A 26,212-nucleotide genomic window follows, 5' to 3' on the forward strand; every position below is an offset into this window, starting at 1 on the left:
TTCAAGTAAACCTAATTCTCCTATGCAGATCAATGTATACTTTAGCTACTGCCTGCAAAGATAGAGGTCGTGGGTTAGACTCCCAAGGAAGCCAGATTCCAAGAAAATAATTGTATATTTAATTAATTGTAAGTGTGAGCAGAGCAAGAGTCGGCCCGAGGAGGAGGACCTAGAGTGAAGAGAAGATGCAGAGAGAGAGAACAGAGCGAGAGGTAGTCGGGACAAGCCGTGACTTGTCAGTACAGCGGGACTGACCTCTGAAATCGCGACAGTCCCTCTGAATACAGGACAGTTGGGAGCTATGTATTCAGTAGATTTTATATGTTTCCATTTAGAAAGGACCAATAGCAAAATTTGCACCAGAGCCACCTACTTACCATATGTACTGGGGTTAATGTGTGAGGAATTTTAAACACCATCAGATATCAGGACCTGTGTGCAACTTCCACCTCTGCACCCCTATAGTCATAGTGCTCACCGCCACCTCTGCACCCCTATAGTCATAGTGCTCACCACTACCTCTGCACCCCTGTACTCATAGTGCTCACCGCCACCTCTGCACCCCTATAGTCATAGTGCTCACCGCCACCTCTGCACCCCTATAGTCATAGTGCTCACCTCCACCTCTGCACCCCTATAGTCATAGTGCTCACCGCTGCCTCTGCACCCCTATAGTCATAGTGCTCACCTCCACCTCTGCACCCCTATAGTCATAGTGCTCACCACCACCTCTGCACCCCTATAGTCATAGTGCTCACCACTACCTCTGCACCCCTGTACTCATAGTGCTCACCGCCACCTCTGCACCCCTATAGTCATAGTGCTCACCACTACCTCTGCATCCCTATAGTCATAGTGCTCACCACTACCTCTGCACCCCTATAGTCATAGTGCTCACCACTACCTCTGCACCCCTATAGTCATAGTGCTCACCGCCACCTCTGCACCCCTATAGTCATAGTGCTCACCGCCACCTCTGCACCCCTATAGTCATAGTGCTCACCACTACCTCTGCACCCCTGTACTCATAGTGCTCACCGCCACCTCTGCACCCCTATAGTCATAGTGCTCACCACTACCTCTGCACCCCTATAGTCATAGTGCTCACCACTACCTCTGCACCCCTATAGTCATAGTGCTCACCGCCACCTCTGCACCCCTATAGTCATAGTGCTCACCGCCACCTCTGCACCCCTATAGTCATAGTGCTCACGGCTACCTCTGCACCCCTATAGTCATAGTGCTCACCGCTGCCTCTGCACCCCTATAGTCATAGTGCTCACCGCCACCTCTGCACCCCTATAGTCATAGTGCTCACCTCCACCTCTGCACCCCTATAGTCATAGTGCTCACCGCTACCTCTGCACCCCTATAGTCATAGTGCTCACCGCCACCTCTGCACCCCTATAGTCATAGTGCTCACCACCACCTCTGCACCCCTATAGTCATAGTGCTCACCTCCACCTCTGCACCCCTGTACTCATAGTGCTCACCGCCACCTCTGCACCCCTATAGTCATAGTGCTCACCACTACCTCTGCACCCCTGTACTCATAGTGCTCACCGCCACCTCTGCACCCCTATAGTCATAGTGCTCACCGCCACCTCTGCACCCCTATAGTCATAGTGCTCACCGCTACCTCTGCACCCCTATAGTCATAGTGCTCACCACTACCTCTGCATCCCTATGGTCATAGTGCTCACCACTACCTCTGCACCCCTGTACTCATAGTGCTCACCGCCACCTCTGCACCCCTATAGTCATAGTGCTCACCGCCACCTCTGCACCCCTATAGTCATAGTGCTCACCTCCACCTCTGCACCCCTATAGTCATAGTGCTCAACCCTACCTCTGCACCCCTATAGTCATAGTGCTCACCGCCACCTCTGCATCCCTATAGTCATAGTGCTCACCACCACCTCTGCACCCCTGTAGTCATAGTGCTCACCGCCACCTCTGCACCCCTATAGTCATAGTGCTCACCACTACCTCTGCACCCCTATAGTCATAGTGATCACCACTACCTCTGCACCCCTATGGTCATAGTGCTCACCTCCACCTCTGCATCCCTATAGTCATAGTGCTCAACCCTACCTCTGCACCCCTATAGTCATAGTGATCACCACTACCTCTGCACCCCTATGGTCATAGTGCTCACCGCTACCTCTGCACCCCTATAGTCATAGTGCTCACCTCCACCTCTGCATCCCTATAGTCATAGTGCTCACCGCCACCTCTGCACCCCTATAGTCATAGTGCTCACCACTACCTCTGCACCCCTATAGTCATAGTGATCACCACTACCTCTGCACCCCTATAGTCATAGTGCTCACCTCCACCTCTGCATCCCTATAGTCATAGTGCTCAACCCTACCTCTGCACCCCTATAGTCATAGTGATCACCACTACCTCTGCACCCCTATGGTCATAGTGCTCACCGCTACCTCTGCACCCCTATAGTCATAGTGCTCACCTCCACCTCTGCATCCCTATAGTCATAGTGCTCACCGCCACCTCTGCACCCCTATAGTCATAGTGCTCACCACTACCTCTGCACCCCTATAGTCATAGTGCTCACCGCCACCTCTGCACCCCTATAGTCATAGTGCTCACCGCCACCTCTGCACCCCTATAGTCATAGTGCTCACCGCCACCTCTGCACCCCTATAGTCATAGTGCTCACCACTACCTCTGCACCCCTATAGTCATAGTGCTCACCTCCACCTCTGCATCCCTATAGACATAGTGCTCACCGCTACCTCTGCACCCCTATAGTCATAGTGCTCACCACTACCTCTGCACCCCTATAGTCATAGTGCTCACCTCCACCTCTGCATCCCTATAGACATAGTGCTCACCGCTGCCTCTGCACCCCTATAGTCATAGTGCTCACCACTACCTCTGCATCCCTATAGTCATAGTGCTCACCACTACCTCTGCACCCCTATAGTCATAGTGCTCACCACTACCTCTGCATCCCTATAGTCATAGTGCTCACCACTACCTCTGCATCCCTATAGTCATAGTGCTCACCACTACCTCTGCATCCCTATAGTCATAGTGCTCACCACTACCTCTGCATCCCTATAGTCATAGTGCTCACCACTACCTCTGCACCCCTATAGTCATAGTGCTCACCGCCACCTCTGCACCCCTATAGTCATAGTGCTCACCACTACCTCTGCACCCCTATAGTCATAGTGCTCACCGCCACCTCTGCACCCCTATAGTCATAGTGCTCACCGCCACCTTTGCACCCCTATAGTCATAGTGCTCACCACTACCTCTGCACCCCTATAGTCATAGTGCTCACCGCCACCTCTGCACCCCTATAGTCATAGTGCTCACCACTACCTCTGCACCCCTATAGTCATAGTGCTCACCACTACCTCTGCACCCCTATAGTCATAGTGCTCACCGCCACCTCTGCACCCCTATAGTCATAGTGCTCACCACTACCTCTGCACCCCTATAGTCATAGTGCTCACCGCTACCTCTGCACCCCTATAGTCATAGTGCTCACCGCTGCCTCTGCACCCCTATAGTCATAGTGCTCACCGCCACCTCTGCACCCCTATAGTCATAGTGCTCACCTCCACCTCTGCACCCCTATAGTCATAGTGCTCACCACCACCTCTGCACCCCTATAGTCATAGTGCTCACCTCCACCTCTGCACCCCTGTACTCATAGTGCTCACCGCCACCTCTGCACCCCTATAGTCATAGTGCTCACCACTACCTCTGCACCCCTGTACTCATAGTGCTCACCGCCACCTCTGCACCCCTATAGTCATAGTGCTCACCGCCACCTCTGCACCCCTATAGTCATAGTGCTCACCGCTACCTCTGCACCCCTATAGTCATAGTGCTCACCACTACCTCTGCATCCCTATGGTCATAGTGCTCACCACTACCTCTGCACCCCTGTACTCATAGTGCTCACCGCCACCTCTGCACCCCTATAGTCATAGTGCTCACCGCCACCTCTGCACCCCTATAGTCATAGTGCTCACCTCCACCTCTGCACCCCTATAGTCATAGTGCTCAACCCTACCTCTGCACCCCTATAGTCATAGTGCTCACCTCCACCTCTGCACCCCTATAGTCATAGTGATCACCACTACCTCTGCACCCCTATGGTCATAGTGCTCACCGCTACCTCTGCACCCCTATAGTCATAGTGCTCACCTCCACCTCTGCACCCCTATAGTCATAGTGCTCACCACTACCTCTGCACCCCTATAGTCATAGTGCTCACCGCCACCTCTGCACCCCTATAGTCATAGTGCTCACCACTACCTCTGCACCCCTATAGTCATAGTGCTCACCGCCACCTCTGCACCCCTATAGTCATAGTGCTCACCGCCACCTCTGCACCCCTATAGACATAGTGCTCACCACTACCTCTGCATCCCTATAGTCATAGTGCTCACCACTACCTCTGCACCCCTATAGACATAGTGCTCACCACTACCTCTGCATCCCTATAGTCATAGTGCTCACCAATACCTCTGCACCCCTATAGTCATAGTGCTCACCACTACCTCTGCACCCCTATAGTCATAGTGCTCACCGCCACCTCTGCACCCCTATAGTCATAGTGCTCACCTCCACCTCTGCACCCCTATAGTCATAGTGCTCACCGCCACCTCTGCACCCCTATAGTCATAGTGCTCACCACTACCTCTGCACCCCTATAGTCATAGTGCTCACCGCCACCTCTGCACCCCTATAGTCATAGTGCTCACCGCCACCTCTGCACCCCTACAGACATAGTGCTCACCACTACCTCTGCATCCCTATAGTCATAGTGCTCACCACTACCTCTGCACCCCTATGGTCATAGTGCTCACCGCTACCTCTGCACCCCTATAGTCATAGTGCTCACCTCCACCTCTGCACCCCTATAGTCATAGTGCTCACCACTACCTCTGCACCCCTATAGTCATAGTGCTCACCGCCACCTCTGCACCCCTATAGTCATAGTGCTCACCACTACCTCTGCACCCCTATAGTCATAGTGCTCACCGCCACCTCTGCACCCCTATAGTCATAGTGCTCACCACTACCTCTGCACCCCTATAGTCATAGTGCTCACCGCCACCTCTGCACCCCTATAGTCATAGTGCTCACCACTACCTCTGCACCCCTATAGTCATAGTGCTCACCGCCACCTCTGCACCCCTATAGACATAGTGCTCACCACTACCTCTGCATCCCTATAGTCATAGTGCTCACCACTACCTCTGCACCCCTATAGACATAGTGCTCACCACTACCTCTGCATCCCTATAGTCATAGTGCTCACCAATACCTCTGCACCCCTATAGACATAGTGCTCACCTCCACCTCTGCATCCCTATAGTCATAGTGCTCACCTCCACCTCTGCATCCCTATAGTCATAGTGCTCACCACCACCTCTGCATCCCTATAGTCATAGTGCTCACCACTACCTCTGCACCCCTATAGTCATAGTGCTCACCGCCACCTCTGCACCCCTATAGTCATAGTGCTCACCACTACCTCTGCACCCCTATAGTCATAGTGCTCACCGCCACCTCTGCACCCCTATAGTCATAGTGCTCACCTCCACCTCTGCACCCCTATAGTCATAGTGCTCACCGCCACCTCTGCACCCCTATAGTCATAGTGCTCACCACTACCTCTGCACCCCTATAGTCATAGTGCTCACCGCCACCTCTGCACCCCTATAGTCATAGTGCTCACCGCCACCTCTGCACCCCTATAGACATAGTGCTCACCACTACCTCTGCATATCTATAGTCATAGTGCTCACCACTACCTCTGCACCCCTATAGACATAGTGCTCACCGCTACCTCTGCACCCCTATAGTCATAGTGCTCACCACTACCTCTGCACCCCTATAGTCATAGTGCTCACCGCCACCTCTGCACCGCTATAGTCATAGTGCTCACCACTACCTCTGCACCCCTATAGTCATAGTGCTCACCGCCACCTCTGCACCCCTATAGTCATAGTGCTCACCGCCACCTCTGCACCCCTATAGTCATAGTGCTCACCGCCACCTCTGCACCCCTATAGACATAGTGCTCACCACTACCTCTGCACCCCTATAGTCATAGTGATCACCACTACCTCTGCACCCCTATGGTCATAGTGCTCACCGCTACCTCTGCACCCCTATAGTCATAGTGCTCACCTCCACCTCTGCACCCCTATAGTCATAGTGCTCACCACTACCTCTGCACCCCTATAGTCATAGTGCTCACCGCCACCTCTGCACCCCTATAGTCATAGTGCTCACCACTACCTCTGCACCCCTATAGTCATAGTGCTCACCGCCACCTCTGCACCCCTATAGTCATAGTGCTCACCGCCACCTCTGCACCCCTATAGACATAGTGCTCACCACTACCTCTGCATCCCTATAGTCATAGTGCTCACCACTACCTCTGCACCCCTATAGACATAGTGCTCACCACTACCTCTGCATCCCTATAGTCATAGTGCTCACCAATACCTCTGCACCCCTATAGACATAGTGCTCACCTCCACCTCTGCATCCCTATAGTCATAGTGCTCACCTCCACCTCTGCATCCCTATAGTCATAGTGCTCACCACCACCTCTGCATCCCTATAGTCATAGTGCTCACCACTACCTCTGCACCCCTATAGTCATAGTGCTCACCACTACCTCTGCACCCCTATAGTCATAGTGCTCACCGCCACCTCTGCACCCCTATAGTCATAGTGCTCACCTCCACCTCTGCACCCCTATAGTCATAGTGCTCACCAATACCTCTGCACCCCTATAGACATAGTGCTCACCACTACCTCTGCACCACTATAGTCATAGTGCTCACCATCACCTCTGCACCCCTATAGTCATAGTGCTCACCACTACCTCTGCACCCCTATAGTCATAGTGCTCACCGCCACCTCTGCATCCCTATAGTCATAGTGCTCACCGCCACCTCTGCATCCCTATAGTCATAGTGCTCACCTCCACCTCTGCATCCCTATAGTCATAGTGCTCACCGCCACCTCTGCACCCCTATAGTCATAGTGCTCACCACTACCTCTGCATCCCTATAGACATAGTGCTCACCGCTACCTCTGCATCCCTATAGTCATAGTGCTCACCGCTACCTCTGCACCCCTATAGTCATAGTGCTCACCGCCACCTCTGCATCCCTATAGTCATAGTGCTCACCGCCACCTCTGCATCCCTATAGTCATAGTGCTCACCTCCACCTCTGCATCCCTATAGTCATAGTGCTCACCGCCACCTCTGCACCCCTATAGTCATAGTGCTCACCACTACCTCTGCACCCCTATAGTCATAGTGCTCACCACCACCTCTGCACCCCTATAGTCATAGTGCCCACCTCCATCTCTGCATCCCTATAGTCATAGTGCTCACCTCCACCTCTGCACCCCTATAGTCATAGTGCTCACCACTACCTCTGCACCCCTATAGTCATAGTGCTCACCACTACCTCTGCATCCCTATAGACATAGTGCTCACCGCTACCTCTGCATCCCTATAGTCATAGTGCTCACCACCACCTCTGCACCCCTATAGTCATAGTGCCCACCTCCATCTCTGCATCCCTATAGTCATAGTGCTCACCTCCACCTCTGCACCCCTATAGACATAGTGCTCACCGCTACCTCTGCATCCCTATAGTCATAGTGCCCACCTCCATCTCTGCATCCCTATAGTCATAGTGCTCACCGCCACCTCTGCACCCCTATAGACATAGTGCTCACCACTACCTCTGCACCCCTATAGTCATAGTGCTCAACCCTACCTCTGCACCCCTATAGTCATAGTGCTCACCGCCACCTCTGCACCCCTATAGTCATAGTGCTCACCGCTACCTCTGCACCCCTATAGTCATAGTGCTCACCACTACCTCTGCATCCCTATGGTCATAGTGCTCACCACTACCTCTGCACCCCTGTACTCATAGTGCTCACCGCCACCTCTGCACCCCTATAGTCATAGTGCTCACCGCCACCTCTGCACCCCTATAGTCATAGTGCTCACCTCCACCTCTGCACCCCTATAGTCATAGTGCTCAACCCTACCTCTGCACCCCTATAGTCATAGTGCTCACCGCCACCTCTGCATCCCTATAGTCATAGTGCTCACCACCACCTCTGCACCCCTATAGTCATAGTGCTCACCGCCACCTCTGCACCCCTATAGTCATAGTGCTCACCGCCACCTCTTCACCCCTATAGTCATAGTGCTCACCACTACCTCTGCACCCCTATAGTCATAGTGCTCACCGCTACCTCTGCACCCCTATAGTCATAGTGCTCACCGCTGCCTCTGCACCCCTATAGTCATAGTGCTCACCGCCACCTCTGCACCCCTATAGTCATAGTGCTCACCTCCACCTCTGCACCCCTATAGTCATAGTGCTCACCGCTACCTCTGCACCCCTATAGTCATAGTGCTCACCTCCACCTCTGCACCCCTATAGTCATAGTGCTCACCACCACCTCTGCACCCCTATAGTCACAGTGCTCACCTCCACCTCTGCACCCCTGTACTCATAGTGCTCACCGCCACCTCTGCACCCCTATAGTCATAGTGCTCACCACTACCTCTGCACCCCTGTACTCATAGTGCTCACCGCCACCTCTGCACCCCTATAGTCATAGTACTCACCGCCACCTCTGCACCCCTATAGTCATAGTGCTCACCGCTACCTCTGCACCCCTATAGTCATAGTGCTCACCACTACCTCTGCATCCCTATGGTCATAGTGCTCACCACTACCTCTGCACCCCTGTACTCATAGTGCTCACCGCCACCTCTGCACCCCTATAGTCATAGTGCTCACCGCCACCTCTGCACCCCTATAGTCATAGTGCTCACCTCCACCTCTGCACCCCTATAGTCATAGTGCTCAACCCTACCTCTGCACCCCTATAGTCATAGTGCTCACCGCGACCTCTGCATCCCTATAGTCATAGTGCTCACCACCACCTCTGCACCCCTGTAGTCATAGTGCTCACCGCCACCTCTGCACCCCTATAGTCATAGTGCTCACCTCCACCTCTGCATCCCTATAGTCATAGTGCTCAACCCTACCTCTGCACCCCTATAGTCATAGTGATCACCACTACCTCTGCACCCCTATGGTCATAGTGCTCACCGCTACCTCTGCACCCCTATAGTCATAGTGCTCACCTCCACCTCTGCACCCCTATAGTCATAGTGCTCACCACTACCTCTGCACCCCTACAGTCATAGTGCTCACCGCCACCTCTGCACCCCTCTGGTCATAGTGCTCACCACTACCTCTGCACCCCTATAGTCATAGTGCTCACCGCCACCTCTGCACCCCTATAGTCATAGTGCTCACCGCCACCTCTGCACCCCTATAGACATAGTGCTCACCACTACCTCTGCATCCCTATAGTCATAGTGCTCACCACTACCTCTGCACCCCTATAGACATAGTGCTCACCACTACCTCTGCATCCCTATAGTCATAGTGCTCACCAATACCTCTGCACCCCTATAGACATAGTGCTCACCTCCACCTCTGCATCCCTATAGTCATAGTGCTCACCTCCACCTCTGCATCCCTATAGTCATAGTGCTCACCACTACCTCTGCACCCCTATAGTCATAGTGATCACCACTACCTCTGCACCCCTATAGTCATAGTGCTCACCGCCACCTCTGCACCCCTATAGTCATAGTGCTCACCGCCACCTCTGCACCCCTATAGACATAGTGCTCACCACTACCTCTGCATCCCTATAGTCATAGTGCTCACGACTACCTCTGCACCCCTATAGACATAGTGCTCACCACTACCTCTGCATCCCTATAGTCATAGTGCTCACCAATACCTCTGCACCCCTATAGACATAGTGCTCACCTCCACCTCTGCATCCCTATAGTCATAGTGCTCACCTCCACCTCTGCATCCCTATAGTCATAGTGCTCACCTCCACCTCTGCATCCCTATAGTCATAGTGCTCACCTCCACCTCTGCATCCCTATAGTCATATTGCTCACCACCACCTCTGCACCCCTATAGTCATAGTGCTCACCACTACCTCTGCACCCCTATAGTCATAGTGCTCACTGCCACCTCTGCACCCCTATAGTCATAGTGCTCACCACTACCTCTGCACCCCTATAGTCATAGTGCTCACCGCCACCTCTGCACCCCTATAGTCAGTGCTCACCGCCACCTCTGCACCCCTATAGACATAGTGCTCACCACTACCTCTGCATCCCTATAGTCATAGTGCTCACCACTACCTCTGCACCCCTATAGTCATAGTGCTCACCACTACCTCTGCATCCCTATAGACATAGTGCTCACCGCTACCTCTGCATCCCTATAGTCATAGTGCTCACCACCACCTCTGCACCCCTATAGTCATAGTGCCCACCTCCATCTCTGCATCCCTATAGTCATAGTGCTCACCTCCACCTCTGCACCCCTATAGACATAGTGCTCACCGCTACCTCTGCATCCCTATAGTCATAGTGCCCACCTCCATCTCTGCATCCCTATAGTCATAGTGCTCACCGCCACCTCTGCACCCCTATAGTCATAGTGCTCACCAATACCTCTGCACCCCTATAGACATAGTGCTCACCACTACCTCTGCACCCCTATAGTCATAGTGCTCAACCCTACCTCTGCACCCCTATAGTCATAGTGCTCACCGCCACCTCTGCACCCCTATAGTCATAGTGCTCACCGCTACCTCTGCACCCCTATAGTCATAGTGCTCACCACTACCTCTGCATCCCTATGGTCATAGTGCTCACCACTACCTCTGCACCCCTGTACTCATAGTGCTCACCGCCACCTCTGCACCCCTATAGTCATAGTGCTCACCGCCACCTCTGCACCCCTATAGTCATAGTGCTCACCTCCACCTCTGCACCCCTATAGTCATAGTGCTCAACCCTACCTCTGCACCCCTATAGTCATAGTGCTCACCGCCACCTCTGCATCCCTATAGTCATAGTGCTCACCACCACCTCTGCACCCCTGTAGTCATAGTGCTCACCGCCACCTCTGCACCCCTATAGTCATAGTGCTCACCGCCACCTCTGCACCCCTATAGTCATAGTGCTCACCACTACCTCTGCACCCCTATAGTCATAGTGCTCACCGCTACCTCTGCACCCCTATAGTCATAGTGCTCACCGCTGCCTCTGCACCCCTATAGTCATAGTGCTCACCGCCACCTCTGCACCCCTATAGTCATAGTGCTCACCACTACCTCTGCACCCCTATAGTCATAGTGCTCACCGCCACCTCTGCACCCCTATAGTCATAGTGCTCACCTCCACCTCTGCACCCCTGTACTCATAGTGCTCACCTCCACCTCTGCACCCCTATAGTCATAGTGCTCACCGCTACCTCTGCACCCCTATGGTCATAGTGCTCACCGCCACCTCTGCACCCCTATAGTCATAGTGCTCACCACCACCTCTGCACCCCTATAGTCATAGTGCTCACCTCCACCTCTGCACCCCTGTACTCATAGTGCTCACCGCCACCTCTGCACCCCTATAGTCATAGTGCTCACCACTACCTCTGCACCCCTTTACTCATAGTGCTCACCGCCACCTCTGCACCCCTATAGTCATAGTGCTCACCGCTACCTCTGCACCCCTATAGTCATAGTGCTCACCACTACCTCTGCATCCCTATGGTCATAGTGCTCACCACTACCTCTGCACCCCTGTACTCATAGTGCTCACCGCCACCTCTGCACCCCTATAGTCATAGTGCTCACCGCCACCTCTGCACCCCTATAGTCATAGTGCTCACCTCCTCCGCTGCACCCCTATAGTCATAGTGCTCAACCCTACCTCTGCACCCCTATAGTCATAGTGCTCACCGCCACCTCTGCATCCCTATAGTCATAGTGCTCACCACCACCTCTGCACCCCTGTAGTCATAGTGCTCACCGCCACCTCTGCACCCCTATAGTCATAGTGCTCACCGCCACCTCTGCATCCCTATAGTCATAGTGCTCAACCCTACCTCTGCACCCCTATAGTCATAGTGATCACCACTACCTCTGCACCCCTATGGTCATAGTGCTCACCGCTACCTCTGCACCCCTATAGTCATAGTGCTCACCTCCACCTCTGCACCCCTATAGTCATAGTGCTCACCACTACTTCTGCACCCCTATAGTCAGAGTGCTCACCGCCTCCTCTGCACCCCTATAGTCATAGTGCTGACCACTACCTCTGCACCCCTATAGTCATAGTGCTCACCGCCACCTCTGCACCCCTATAGTCATAGTGCTCACCGCCACCTCTGCACCCCTATAGACATAGTGCTCACCACTACCTCTGCATCCCTATAGTCATAGTGCTCACCACTACCTCTGCACCCCTATAGACATAGTGCTTACCACTACCTCTGCATCCCTATAGTCATAGTGCTCACCAATACCTCTGCACCCCTATAGACATAGTGCTCACCTCCACCTCTGCATCCCTATAGTCATAGTGCTCACCTCCACCTCTGCATCCCTATAGTCATAGTGCTCACCTCCACCTCTGCATCCCTATAGTCATAGTGCTCACCACCACCTCTGCACCCCTATAGTCATAGTGCTCACCACTACCTCTGCACCCCTATAGTCATAGTGCTCACCGCCACCTCTGCACCCCTATAGTCATAGTGCTCACCACTACCTCTGCACCCCTATAGTCATAGTGCTCACCGCCACCTCTGCACCCCTATAGTCATAGTGCTCACCGCCACCTCTGCACCCCTATAGACATAGTGCTCACCACTACCTCTGCATCCCTATAGTCATAGTGCTCACCACTACCTCTGCACCCCTATAGACATAGTGCTCACCACTACCTCTGCATCCTTATAGTCATAGTGCTCACCAATACCTCTGCACCCCTATAGTCATAGTGCTCACCACTACCTCTGCACCCCTATAGTCATAGTGCTCACCGCCACCTCTGCACCCCTATAGTCATAGTGCTCACCGCCACCTCTGCACCCCTATAGACATAGTGCTCACCACTACCTCTGCATCCCTATAGTCATAGTGCTCACCACTACCTCTGCACCCCTATAGACATAGTGCTCACCACTACCTCTGCATCCCTATAGTCATAGTGCTCACCAATACCTCTGCACCCCTATAGTCATAGTGCTCACCTCCACCTCTGCACCCCTATAGACATAGTGCTCACCACTACCTCTGCATCCCTATAGTCATAGTGCTCACCACTACCTCTGCACGCCTATAGACATAGTGCTCACCACTACCTCTGCATCCCTATAGTCATAGTGCTCACCAATACCTCTGCACCCCTATAGACATAGTGCTCACCACTACCTCTGCACCCCTATAGTCATAGTGCTCACCTCCACCTCTGCATCCCTATAGTCATAGTGCTCACCACCACCTCTGCACCCCTATAGTCATAGTGCTCACCGCCACCTCTGCACCCCTATAGTCATAGTGCTCACCACTACCTCTGCACCCCTATAGTCATAGTGCTCACCGCCACCTCTGCACCCCTATAGTTATAGTGCTCACCGCCACCTCTGCACCCCTATAGACATAGTGCTCACCACTACCTCTGCATCCCTATAGTCATAGTGCTCACCACTACCTCTGCACCCCTATAGACATAGTGCTCACCACTACCTCTGCATCCTTATAGTCATAGTGCTCACCAATACCTCTGCACCCCTATAGTCATAGTGCTCACCACTACCTCTGCACCCCTATAGTCATAGTGCTCACCGCCACCTCTGCACCCCTGTAGTCATAGTGCTCACCGCCACCTCTGCACCCCTATAGACATAGTGCTCACCACTACCTCTGCATCCCTATAGTCATAGTGCTCACCACTACCTCTGCACCCCTATAGACATAGTGCTCACCACTACCTCTGCATCCCTATAGTCATAGTGCTCACCAATACCTCTGCACCCCTATAGTCATAGTGCTCACCTCCACCTCTGCACCCCTATAGACATAGTGCTCACCACTACCTCTGCATCCCTATAGTCATAGTGCTCACCACTACCTCTGCACCCCTATAGACATAGTGCTCACCACTACCTCTGCATCCCTATAGTCATAGTGCTCACCAATACCTCTGCACCCCTATAGACATAGTGCTCACCGCCACCTCTGCACCCCTATAGTCATAGTGCTCACCACTACCTCTGCACCCCTATAGTCATAGTGCTCACCTCCACCTCTGCATCCCTATAGTCATAGTGCTCACCACCACCTCTGCACCCCTATAGTCATAGTGCTCACCGCTACCTCTGCACCCCTGTACTCACAGTGCTCACCGCTACCTCTGCATCCCTATAGTCATAGTGCTCACCAATACCTCTGCACCCCTATAGTCATAGTGCTCACCTCCACCTCTGCATCCCTATAGTCATAGTGCTCACCACCACCTCTGCACCCCTATAGTCATAGTGCTCACCGCTACCTCTGCACCCCTGTACTCACAGTGCTCACCGCTACCTCTGCATCCCTATAGTCATAGTGCTCACCAATACCTCTGCACCCCTATAGTCATAGTGCTCACCAATACCTCTGCACCCCTATAGACATAGTGCTCACCACTACCTCTGCATCCCTATAGTCATAGTGCTCACCACTACCTCTGCATCCCTATAGTCATAGTGCTCACCTCCACCTCTGCACCCCTATAGACATAGTGCTCACCACTACCTCTGCACCCCTATAGTCATAGGGCTCACCAATACCTCTGCACCCCTATAGACATAGTGCTCACCAATACCTCTGCACCCCTATAGACATAGTGCTCACCTCCACCTCTGCACCCCTATAGTCATAGTGCTCACCAATACCTCTGCACCCCTATAGACATAGTGCTCACCACTACCTCTGCACCACTATAGTCATAGTGCTCACCGCCACCTCTGCACCCCTATAGTCATAGTGCTCACCATCACCTCTGCACCCCTATAGTCATAGTGCTCACCACTACCTCTGCACCCCTATAGTCATAGTGCTCACCGCCACCTCTGCATCCCTATAGTCATAGTGCTCACCTCCACCTCTGCATCCCTATAGTCATAGTGCTCACCGCCACCTCTGCACCCCTATAGTCATAGTGCTCACCACTACCTCTGCATCCCTATAGACATAGTGCTCACCGCTACCTCTGCATCCCTATAGTCATAGTGCTCACCACCACCTCTGCACCCCTATAGTCATAGTGCCCACCTCCATCTCTGCATCCCTATAGTCATAGTGCTCACCTCCACCTCTGCACCCCTATAGTCATCGTGCTCACCACTACCTCTGCACCCCTATAGTCATAGTGCTCACCACTACCTCTGCATCCCTATAGACATAGTGCTCACCGCTACCTCTGCATCCCTATAGTCATAGTGCTCACCACTACCTCTGCACCCCTATAGTCATAGTGCCCACCTCCATCTCTGCATCCCTATAGTCATAGTGCTCACCTCCACCTCTGCACCCCTATAGTCATAGTGCTCACCACTACCTCTGCACCCCTATAGTCATAGTGCTCACCACTACCTCTGCACCCCTATAGACATAGTGCTCACCGCTACCTCTGCATCCCTATAGTCATAGTGCTCACCACCACCTCTGCACCCCTATAGTCATAGTGCCCACCTCCATCTCTGCATCCCTATAGTCATAGTGCTCACCTCCACCTCTGCACCCCTATAGACATAGTGCTCACCGCTACCTCTGCATCCCTATAGTCATAGTGCCCACCTCCATCTCTGCATCCCTATAGTCATAGTGCTCACCGCCACCTCTGCACCCCTATAGTCATAGTGCTCACCAATACCTCTGCACCCCTATAGACATAGTGCTCACCACTACCTCTGCACCCCTATAGTCATAGTGCTCACCTCCACCTCTGCATCCCTATAGTCATAGTGCTCACCAATACCTCTGCACCCCTATAGTCATAGTACTCACCTCCACCTCTGCACCCCTATAGTCATAGTGCTCACCGCTACCTCTGCACCCCTATAGTCATAGTGCTCAACTCTACCTCTGCCCCCTATAGTCATAGTGCTCACCGCCACCTCTGCACCCCTATAGTCATAGTGCTCACCTCCACCTCTGCACCCCTATAGTCATAGTGCTCACCTCCACCTCTGCACCCCTATAGTCATAGTGCTCACCGCCACCTCTGCACCCCTATAGTCATAGTGCTCACCGCCACCTCTGCACCACTACAGTCATAGTGTTCACCACTACCTCTGCACCCCTGTAGTCATAGTGCTCACCGCTACCTCTGCATCCCTATAGTCATAGTGCTCACCACTACCTCTGCACATCTATGGTCATAGTGCTCACCGCTACCTCTGCACCCCTATAGTCATAGTGCTCACCACTACCTCTGCACCCCTATGGTCATAGTGCTCACCGCTACCTCTGCACCCCTATAGTCATAGTGCTCACCGCTACCTCTGCACCCCTATAGTCATAGTGCTCACCGCTACCTCTGCATCCCTATAGTCATAGTGCTCACCGCCACCTCTGTACCCCTATAGTCATAGTGCTCACCGCTACCTCTGCACCCCTATAGTCATAGTGCTCACCACTACCTCTGCATCCCTATGGTCATAGTGCTCACCACTACTTCTGCACCCCTATAGTCATAGTGCTCACCACTACCTCTGCACCCCTATAGTCAGTGCTCACCACTACCTCTGCACCCCTATAGTCATAGTGCTCACCGCTACCTCTGCACCCCTATAGTCATAGTGCTCAACTCTACCTCTGCCCCCCTATAGTCATAGTGCTCACCGCCACCTCTGCACCCCTATAGTCATAGTGCTCACCGCCACCTCTGCACCCCTATAGTCATAGTGCTCAACCCTACCTCTGCACCCCTATAGTCATAGTGCTCACCGCCACCTCTGCACCCCTATAGTCATAGTGCTCACCGCCACCTCTGTACCCATATTGTCATAGTGCTCACCACTACCTCTGCACCACTACAGTCATAGTGTTCACCGCCACCTCTGCACCCCTATAGTCATAGTGCTCACCTCCACCTCTGCACCCCTATAGTCATAGTGCTCACCGCCACCTCTGCACCCCTATAGTCATAGTGCTCACCGCCACCTCTGTACCCATATTGTCATAGTGCTCACCACTACCTCTGCACCACTACAGTCATAGTGTTCACCGCCACCTCTGCACCCCTATAGTCATAGTGCTCACCGCTACCTCTGCACCCCTATAGTTATAATGCTCACCGCCACCTCTGCACCTCTATATTCATAGTGATCACCGCTACCTCTGCACCACTATAGTCATAGTGCTCACCACTACCTCTGCACCCCTATAGTCATAGTGCTCACCACTACCTCTGCACCCCTATAGTCATAGTGCTCACCTCCACCTCTGCACCCCTATAGTCGTAGTGCTCACCGCTACCTCTGCACCCCTATAGTCATAGTGCTCACCGCTACCTCTGCACCCCTATAGTCATTGTGCTCACCGCCACCTCTGCACCCCTATAGTCATAGTGCTCACCACTACCTCTGCACCACTATAGTCATAGTGCTCACCACTACCTCTGCACCCCTGTAGTCATAGTGCTCACCGCCACCTCTGCACCCCTATAGTCATAGTGCTCACCGCTACCTCTGCACCCCTATAGTCATAGTGCTCAACTCTACCTCTGCCCCCTATAGTCATAGTGCTCACCGCCACCTCTGCATCCCTATAGTCATAGTGCTCACCGCTACCTCTGCAACCCTATAGTCATAGTGCTCACCACTACCTCTGCACCCCTATAGTCATAGTGCTCACCGCCACCTCTGCACCCCTATAGTCATAGTGCTCACCAATACCTCTGCACCCCTATAGTCATAGTGCTCACCGCCACCTCTGCACCCATATAGTCATAGTGCTCACCGCCACCTCTGTACCCATATAGTCATAGTGCTCACCGCTACCTCTGCACCCCTATAGTTATAATGCTCACCGCCACCTCTGCACCTCTATATTCATAGTGATCACCGCTACCTCTGCACCCCTATAGTCATAGTGCTCACCTCCACCTCTGCACCCCTATAGTCATAGTGCTCACCGCCACCTCTGCACCACTACAGTCAGTGTTCACCGCCACCTCTGTACCCATATAGTCATAGTGCTCACCGCTACCTCTGCACCCCTATAGTTATAATGCTCACCGCCACCTCTGCACCTCTATATTCATAGTGATCACCGCTACCTCTGCACCACTATAGTCATAGTGCTCACCACTACCTCTGCACCACTATAGTCATAGTGCTCACCACTACCTCTGCACCCCTATAGTCATAGTGCTCACCTCCACCTCTGCACCTCTATAGTCTTAGTGCCCACCGCTACCTCTGCACCCCTATAGTCATAGTGCTCACCACTACCTCTGCACCACTATAGTCATAGTGCTCACCACTACCTCTGCATCCCTATAGTCATAGTGCTCACCACTACCTCTGCACCCCTATAGTCATAGTGCTCACCACTACCTCTGCACCCCTATAGTCATAGTGCTCACCACTACCTCTGCACCCCTATAGTCATAGTGCTCACCACTACCTCTGCACCCCTATAGTCATAGTGCTCACCACTACCTCTGCATCCCTATAGTCATAGTGCTCACCACTACCTCTGCATCCCTATAGTCATAGTGCTCACCTCCACCTCTGCACCACTATAGTCATAGTGCTCACCAATACCTCTGCATCCCTATAGTCATAGTGCTCACCTCCACCTCTGCATCCCTATAGTCATAGTGCTCACCACTACCTCTGCACCCCTATAGTCATAGTGCTCACCGCCACCTCTGCACCCCTATAGTCATAGTGCTCACCTCCACCTCTGCACCCCTATAGTCATAGTGCTCACCTCCACCTCTGCATCCCTATAGTCATAGTGCTCACCTCCACCTCTGCACCCCTATAGTCATAATGCTCACCACCACCTCTGCACCACTATAGTCATAGTGCTCACCTCCACCTCTGCACCGCTATAGTCATAGTGCTCACCACCACCTCTGCATCCCTATAGTCATAGTGCTCACCGCCACCTCTGCACCCCTGTAGTCATAGTGTTCACCTCCACCTCTGCATCCCTATAGTCATAGTGCTCACCGCCACCTCTGCACCCCTATAGTCATAGTGCTCACCTCCACCTCTGCACCCCTATAGTCATAGTGCTCACCTCCACCTCTGCACCCCTGTAGTCATAGTGCTCACCGCCACCTCTGCACCCCTATAGTCATAGTGCTCACCTCCACCTCTGCACCCCTATAGTCATAGTGCTCACCACTACCTCTGCACCCCTATAGTCATAGTGCTCACCTCCACCTCTGCACCCCTATAGTCATAGTGCTCACCACTACCTCTGCATCCCTATAGTCATAGTGCTCACCTCCACCTCTGCACCCCTGTAGTCATAGTGCTCACCTCCACCTCTGCACCCCTATAGTCATAGTGCTCACCACTACCTCTGCATCCCTATAGTCATAGTGCTCACCTCCACCTCTGCACCCCTGTAGTCATAGTGCTCACCTCCACCTCTGCACCCCTGTAGTCATAGTGTTCACCTCCACCTCTGCACCCCTGTAGTCAGTGCTCACCGCCACCTCTGCACCCCTATAGTCATAGTGCTCACCTCCACCTCTGCACCCCTATAGTCATAGTGCTCACCGCTACCTCTGCACCCCTATAGTCAGTGCTCACCACTACCTCTGTACCCCTATAGTCATAATGCTCACCTCCACCTCTGCATCCCTATAGTCATAGTGCTCACCACTACCTCTGCACCCCTATAGTCATAGTGCTCACCTCCACCTCTGCATCCCTATAGTCATAGTGCTCACCTCCACCTCTGCACCCCTATAGTCATAGTGCTCACCGCTACCTCTGCACCCCTATAGTCATAGTGCTCACCTCCACCTCTGCACCCCTGTAGTCATAGTGCTCACCGCCACCTCTGCACCCCTATAGTCATAGTGCTCACCGCCACCTCTGCACCCCTATAGTCATAGTGCTCACCTCCACCTCTGCATCCCTATAGTCATAGTGCTCACCACCACCTCTGCACCCCTATAGTCATAGTGCTCACCGCCACCTCTGCACCCCTATAGTCATAGTGCTCACCTCCACCTCTGCATCCCTATAGTCATAGTGCTCACCTCCACCTCTGCATCCCTATAGTCATAGTGCTCACCACCACCTCTGCACCCCTATAGTCATAGTGCTCACCTCCACCTCTGCATCCCTATAGTCATAGTGCTCACCGCCACCTCTGCACCCCTATAGTCATAGTGCTCACCGCCACCTCTGCACCCCTATAGTCATAGTGCTCACCTCCACCTCTGCATCCCTATAGTCATAGTGCTCACCTCCACCTCTGCATCCCTATAGTCATAGTGCTCACCACCACCTCTGCACCCCTATAGTCATAGTGCTCACCTCCACCTCTGCATCCCTATAGTCATAGTGCTCACCTCCACCTCTGCACCCCTATAGTCATAGTGCTCACCGCTACCTCTGCACCACTATAGTCATAGTGCTCACCTCCGCCTCTGCACCCCTATAGTCATAGTGCTCACCACTACCTCTGCATCCCTATAGTCATAGTGCTCACCTCCACCTCTGCACCCCTATAGTCATAGTGCTCACCACTACCTCTGCACCACTATAGTCATAGTGCTCACCGCTACCTCTGCACCCCTATAGTCATAGTGCTCACCTCCGCCTCTGCACCCCTATAGTCATAGTGCTCACCACTACCTCTGCATCCCTATGGTCATAGTGCTCACCACTACCTCTGCACCCCTATAGTCATAGTGCTCACCTCCACCTCTGCACCCCTATAGTCATAGTGTTCACCTCCACCTCTGCACCCCTATAGTCATAGTGCTCACCGCCACCTCTGCACCCCTATAGTCATAGTGCTCACCTCCACCTCTGCACCCCTGTAGTCATAGTGCTCACCGCTACCTCTGCACCCCTATAGTCATAGTGCTCACCGCCACCTCTGTACCCCTATAGTCATAGTGCTCACCTCCACCTCTGCACCCATATAGTCATAGTGCTCACCTCCACCTCTGCACCCCTGTAGTCATAGTGCTCACCGCCACCTCTGCACCCCTATAGTCATAGTGCTCACCTCCACCTCTGCATCCCTATAGTCATAGTGCTCACCGCTACCTCTGCACCCCTATAGTCAGTGCTCACCACTACCTCTGTACCCCTATAGTCATAGTGCTCACCTCCACCTCTGCATCCCTATAGTCATAGTGCTCACCACTACCTCTGCACCCCTATAGTCATAGTGCTCACCACTACCTCTGCACCCCTATAGTCATAGTGCTCACCACTACTTCTGCACCCCTGTAGTCATAGTGCTCACCGCTACCTCTGCATCCCTATAGTCATAGTGCTCACCTCCACCTCTGCACCCCTATAGTCATAGTGCTCACCGCTACCTCTGCACCCCTATAGTCATAGTGCTCACCGCTACCTCTGCACCCCTATAGTCATAGTGCTCACCTCCACCTCTGCACCCCTGTAGTCATAGTGCTCACCGCCACCTCTGCACCCCTATAGTCATAGTGCTCACCTCCACCTCTGCATCCCTATAGTCATAGTGCTCACCACTACCTCTGCACCCCTATAGTCATAGTGCTCACCTCCACCTCTGCACCCCTGTAGTCATAGTGCTCACCGCCACCTCTGCACCCCTATAGTCATAGTGCTCACCTCCACCTCTGCATCCCTATAGTCATAGTGCTCACCACCACCTCTGCACCCCTATAGTCATAGTGCTCACCTCCACCTCTGCATCCCTATAGTCATAGTGCTCACCTCCACCTCTGCACTCCTATAGTCATAGTGCTCACCGCTACCTCTGCACCCCTATAGTCATAGTGCTCACCTCCGCCTCTGCACCCCTATAGTCATAGTGCTCACCTCCGCCTCTGCACCCCTATAGTCATAGTGCTCACCACTACCTCTGCATCCCTATAGTCATAGTGCTCACCTCCACCTCTGCACCCCTATAGTCATAGTGCTCACCACTACCTCTGCACCCCTATAGTCATAGTGCTCACCGCTACCTCTGCACCCCTATAGTCATAGTGCTCACCTCCGCCTCTGCACCCCTATAGTCATAGTGCTCACCACTACCTTTGCACCCCTATAGTCATAGTGCTCACCACTACCTTTGCACCCCTATAGTCATAGTGCTCACCACTACCTCTGCACCCCTATAGTCATAGTGCTCACCTCCACCTCTGCACCCCTATAGTCATAGTGCTCACCACTACCTCTGCACCCCTATAGTCATAGTGCTCACCACTACCTCTGCACCCCTATAGTCATAGTGCTCACCTCCACCTCTGCATCCCTATAGCCATAGTGCTCACCGCCACCTCTGCACCCCTATGGTCATAGTGCTCACCACTACCTCTGCACCCCTATAGTCATAGTGCTCACCTCCACCTCTGCACCCCTATAGTCATAGTGCTCACCTCCACCTCTGCACCCCTATAGTCATAGTGCTCACCTCCACCTCTGCACCCCTATAGTCATAGTGCTCACCTCCACCTCTGCACCCCTATAGTCATAGTGCTCACCTCCACCTCTGCACCCCTATAGTCATAGTGCTCACCACTACCTCTGCACCCCTATAGTCATAGTGCTCACCACTACCTCTGCACCCCTATAGTCATAGTGCTCACCGCTGCCTCTGCACCCCTATAGTCATAGTGCTCACCACTACCTCTGCACCCCTATAGTCATAGTGCTCACCACTACCTCTGCACCCCTATAGTCATAGTGATCACCACTACCTCTGCACCCCTATAGTCATAGTGCTCACCACTACCTCTGCACCCCTATAGTCATAGTGCTCACCTCCACCTCTGCACCCCTATAGTCATAGTGCTCACCACTACCTCTGCACCCCTATAGTCATAGTGCTCACCTCCACCTCTGCACCCCTATAGTCATAGTGCTCACCACCACGTCTGCACCCCTATAGTCATAGTGCTCACCGCCACCTCTGCACCCCTATAGTCATAGTGCTCACCGCCACCTCTGCACCCCTATAGTCATAGTGCTCACCACTACCTCTGCACCCCTATAGTCATAGTGCTCACCACCACCTCTGCACCCCTATAGTCATAGTGCTCACCGCCACCTCTGCACCCCTATAGTCATAGTGCTCACCGCCACCTCTGCATCCCTATAGTCATAGTGCTCACCACCACCTCTGCACCCCTATAGTCATAGTGCTCACCGCCACCTCTGCACCTCTATAGTCATAGTGCTCACCACCACCTCTGCACCCCTATAGTCATAGTGCTCACCGCCACCTCTGCACCCCTATAGTCATAGTGCTCACCACCACCTCTGCACCCCTATAGTCATAGTGCTCACCTCCACCTCTGCACCCCTATAGTCATAGTGCTCACCACTACCTCTGCACCCCTATAGTCATAGTGCTCACCACTACCTCTGCACCCCTATAGTCATAGTGCTCACCGCTGCCTCTGCACCCCTATAGTCATAGTGCTCACCACTACCTCTGCACCCCTATAGTCATAGTGCTCACCACTACCTCTGCACCCCTATAGTCATAGTGATCACCACTACCTCTGCACCCCTATAGTCATAGTGCTCACCACTACCTCTGCACCCCTATAGTCATAGTGCTCACCTCCACCTCTGCACCCCTATAGTCATAGTGCTCACCTCCACCTCTGCACCCCTATAGTCATAGTGCTCACCACCACCTCTGCACCCCTATAGTCATAGTGCTCACCGCCACCTCTGCACCCCTATAGTCATAGTGCTCACCGCCACCTCTGCACCCCTATAGTCATAGTGCTCACCACCACCTCTGCACCCCTGTAGTCATAGTGCTCACCTCCACCTCTGCACCCCTATAGTCATAGTGCTCACCACCACCTCTGCACCCCTATAGTCATAGTGCTCACCGCCACCTCTGCACCCCTATAGTCATAGTGCTCACCTCCACCTCTGCACCCCTATAGTCATAGTGCTCACCGCCACCTCTGCACCCCTATAGTCATAGTGCTCACCACTACCTCTGCACCCCTATAGTCATAGTGCTCACCACTACCTCTGCACCCCTGTAGTCATGCGATATAAATGTACTATATAAACATTGGGTCGATTGATTGTTTGTTTTTTATTTCTTTTTTATTTAGTGTGAAAAACTCTCCAACTCCTGATCTAAAGGAAGAGCTAAAATACATGTTTGATAATGCTAAGCAGCTAACAAGTAAGTGCTCCCCCTGCAAATACAGATACAGCATCAATGTGTCACGGCAGGTCAGATCCTTAGAAAGTATTAAAAAACAGAAAGAAAGGTCAGCCTTTCTCAGAAAACTTCCCTGCCATGTTTCTTCTTACATCTACATTACTCTAATGATGGTCTCTGAGGACCAACATATAAGCTATCAGACTGCAGTAGCCAGGGCCGGACTAAGACAAAAAAGCAGTCCTGGCACATATACCCCTCCAGCTTTATATTATAACCCCCTGTGAAGGAAGTATATGATTGTAACGTCAACTATAATGTCAATAAAACAACTGTTTAATATGCATCCACACATTGCCTCCACACAAAGGATATAGCATCTGCATGCTCTTATGCAGGACTTAGGACCACAAGGGGAAATTTCCTGATAGTATGTAGAGATATCAAACATGGCAACTTCACAGATCTAGCAGATGGTTGTAACTAGAAGGAATATTTCCTATTGTCTATATACTGTATATAGAGGATGGGAGGGGGAAGACACAGGTATTTGAAATGCCACAACTTGGCTCATCGTCCATTCATAGACAACCTTTGAATAAGTCAATCAGGGTCATCCTGGATATATGAGTCTATGGTCAGAACTATAAAAATCTGGGTGATACAAAGAGAAAGGGTTCATATGTGGGGGCTGATGTGCTCCATAATTCACTTCTCCTTCCCTCAGGAAAACAGATGATAACTGCAGACAGAAACATTTAGGTATTTCTGTTATTTTCTTCCTTTTTATTGTATAACTGTTTTGCATATTTGTGTGTCGTTTTATTTTTATCATGTTATATATATTTATTGTGAGCACTGTATATTTTTATATTAAAGCTTAAAATCTTTAATAAGTTGATCCTTGTGCGGTTTAAAGAACCTATAGTCTTTAAAAGAATATCCCCTAGCCGTGGAATAGATGACAATTTCTTGATTGCTGGTGGTCCAACTTCTGAGACCCCCACTGATCCTGAGAACTGGGGCTCTGTATATATATAAATCCAGAAAAAAAACAGTAGCACTGACTAAATGTGTGAAATGCTCACCGAAGGAAACTGGCAAAGTTTCCTATCAAAGTTTTAAAAATCGAAAAAAAGAGGCAACACATCCAAAATGGAACTTTTCTGTATTTACATACACCCATTATAATACACACACACCAAAAATATTATCGCAACACTTGTTTTTTATCCCATTTTTCATTTAATTTTGCATAAAGTTGTGAACAATATTTGAGAGGAAAGGGTCTTTTTCTCTCTAATATTGATCACACGTGTCTAGATCTGTGTTAGTGAGATTGTCTCCTCTGCCGAGATAATCCGTCCACCTCACAGGTGTGGCATATCCAGTGCTGTATAGACACCATGATTATTGCACAGTTGTGCCTTAGGCTCGTCGTCCTCATCAAGGTTTCCAGCTGACTGCAGCTCATCGTCCTCATCTGTGTCTCCATCTGACTGCAGTTTGTCATCGTAACTGACTTGAGTGGGCAAATGCTCCCATTCGGTGGCGTCTGCCACACTGGAGAGGTGTTCTCTTCATGAATGAATCCCGTTTTTCACTATACAGGGCAGATGGCGGACTGGGTGTATGGCGTTGTGTGGGTGAGCGGTCTGCTGATGTCAAAGTTGTGAATCCAGTGGCCCATGGTGGAGGTGGTGTTATGGCATGGGCAGGTCTATGTTATGCATTTTATTGATGCCATTTTGAAAGCACAGAGATACCGTGACAAGATCATTTGGACCATTGTTGTGCCGTTCATCCACGACCATCACCTCATGTTGCCACGTGATAATGCACGGCCCCATGTTGCAAGGATTTGTACACAATTCCTGAAAGCTGAAAATATCCCAGGTCTAGCAGC

At 52.1% G+C, this 26,212-nt stretch overlaps 1 protein-coding gene and 1 long non-coding RNA gene across 3 annotated transcripts in view; one reads left to right on the forward strand and one right to left on the reverse strand.

Moving 5' to 3' along the window:
- The window catches only part of LOC141162650 (uncharacterized), a 155,592-nt gene that overhangs the window by 94,619 nt on the left and 34,761 nt on the right, over positions 1-26,212 (forward strand). Inside the window, exon 3 of the mRNA XM_073648980.1 lies at positions 24,254-24,327. Coding sequence (XP_073505081.1) covers positions 24,254-24,327 — 74 coding nt within the window. The remainder of the gene's footprint in view (positions 1-24,253; positions 24,328-26,212) is intronic.
- The window catches only part of LOC141162651 (uncharacterized), a 70,739-nt gene that overhangs the window by 11,136 nt on the left and 33,391 nt on the right, over positions 1-26,212 (reverse strand). The gene's annotated exons all lie outside the window — the stretch shown is intronic.

This window comes from Phyllobates terribilis, unplaced genomic scaffold, assembly GCF_046119375.1.
Source record: "Phyllobates terribilis strain yellow unplaced genomic scaffold, ASM4611937v1 Scaffold_9__5_contigs__length_417890890, whole genome shotgun sequence".
Taxonomy (NCBI): domain Eukaryota; kingdom Metazoa; phylum Chordata; class Amphibia; order Anura; family Dendrobatidae; genus Phyllobates; species Phyllobates terribilis.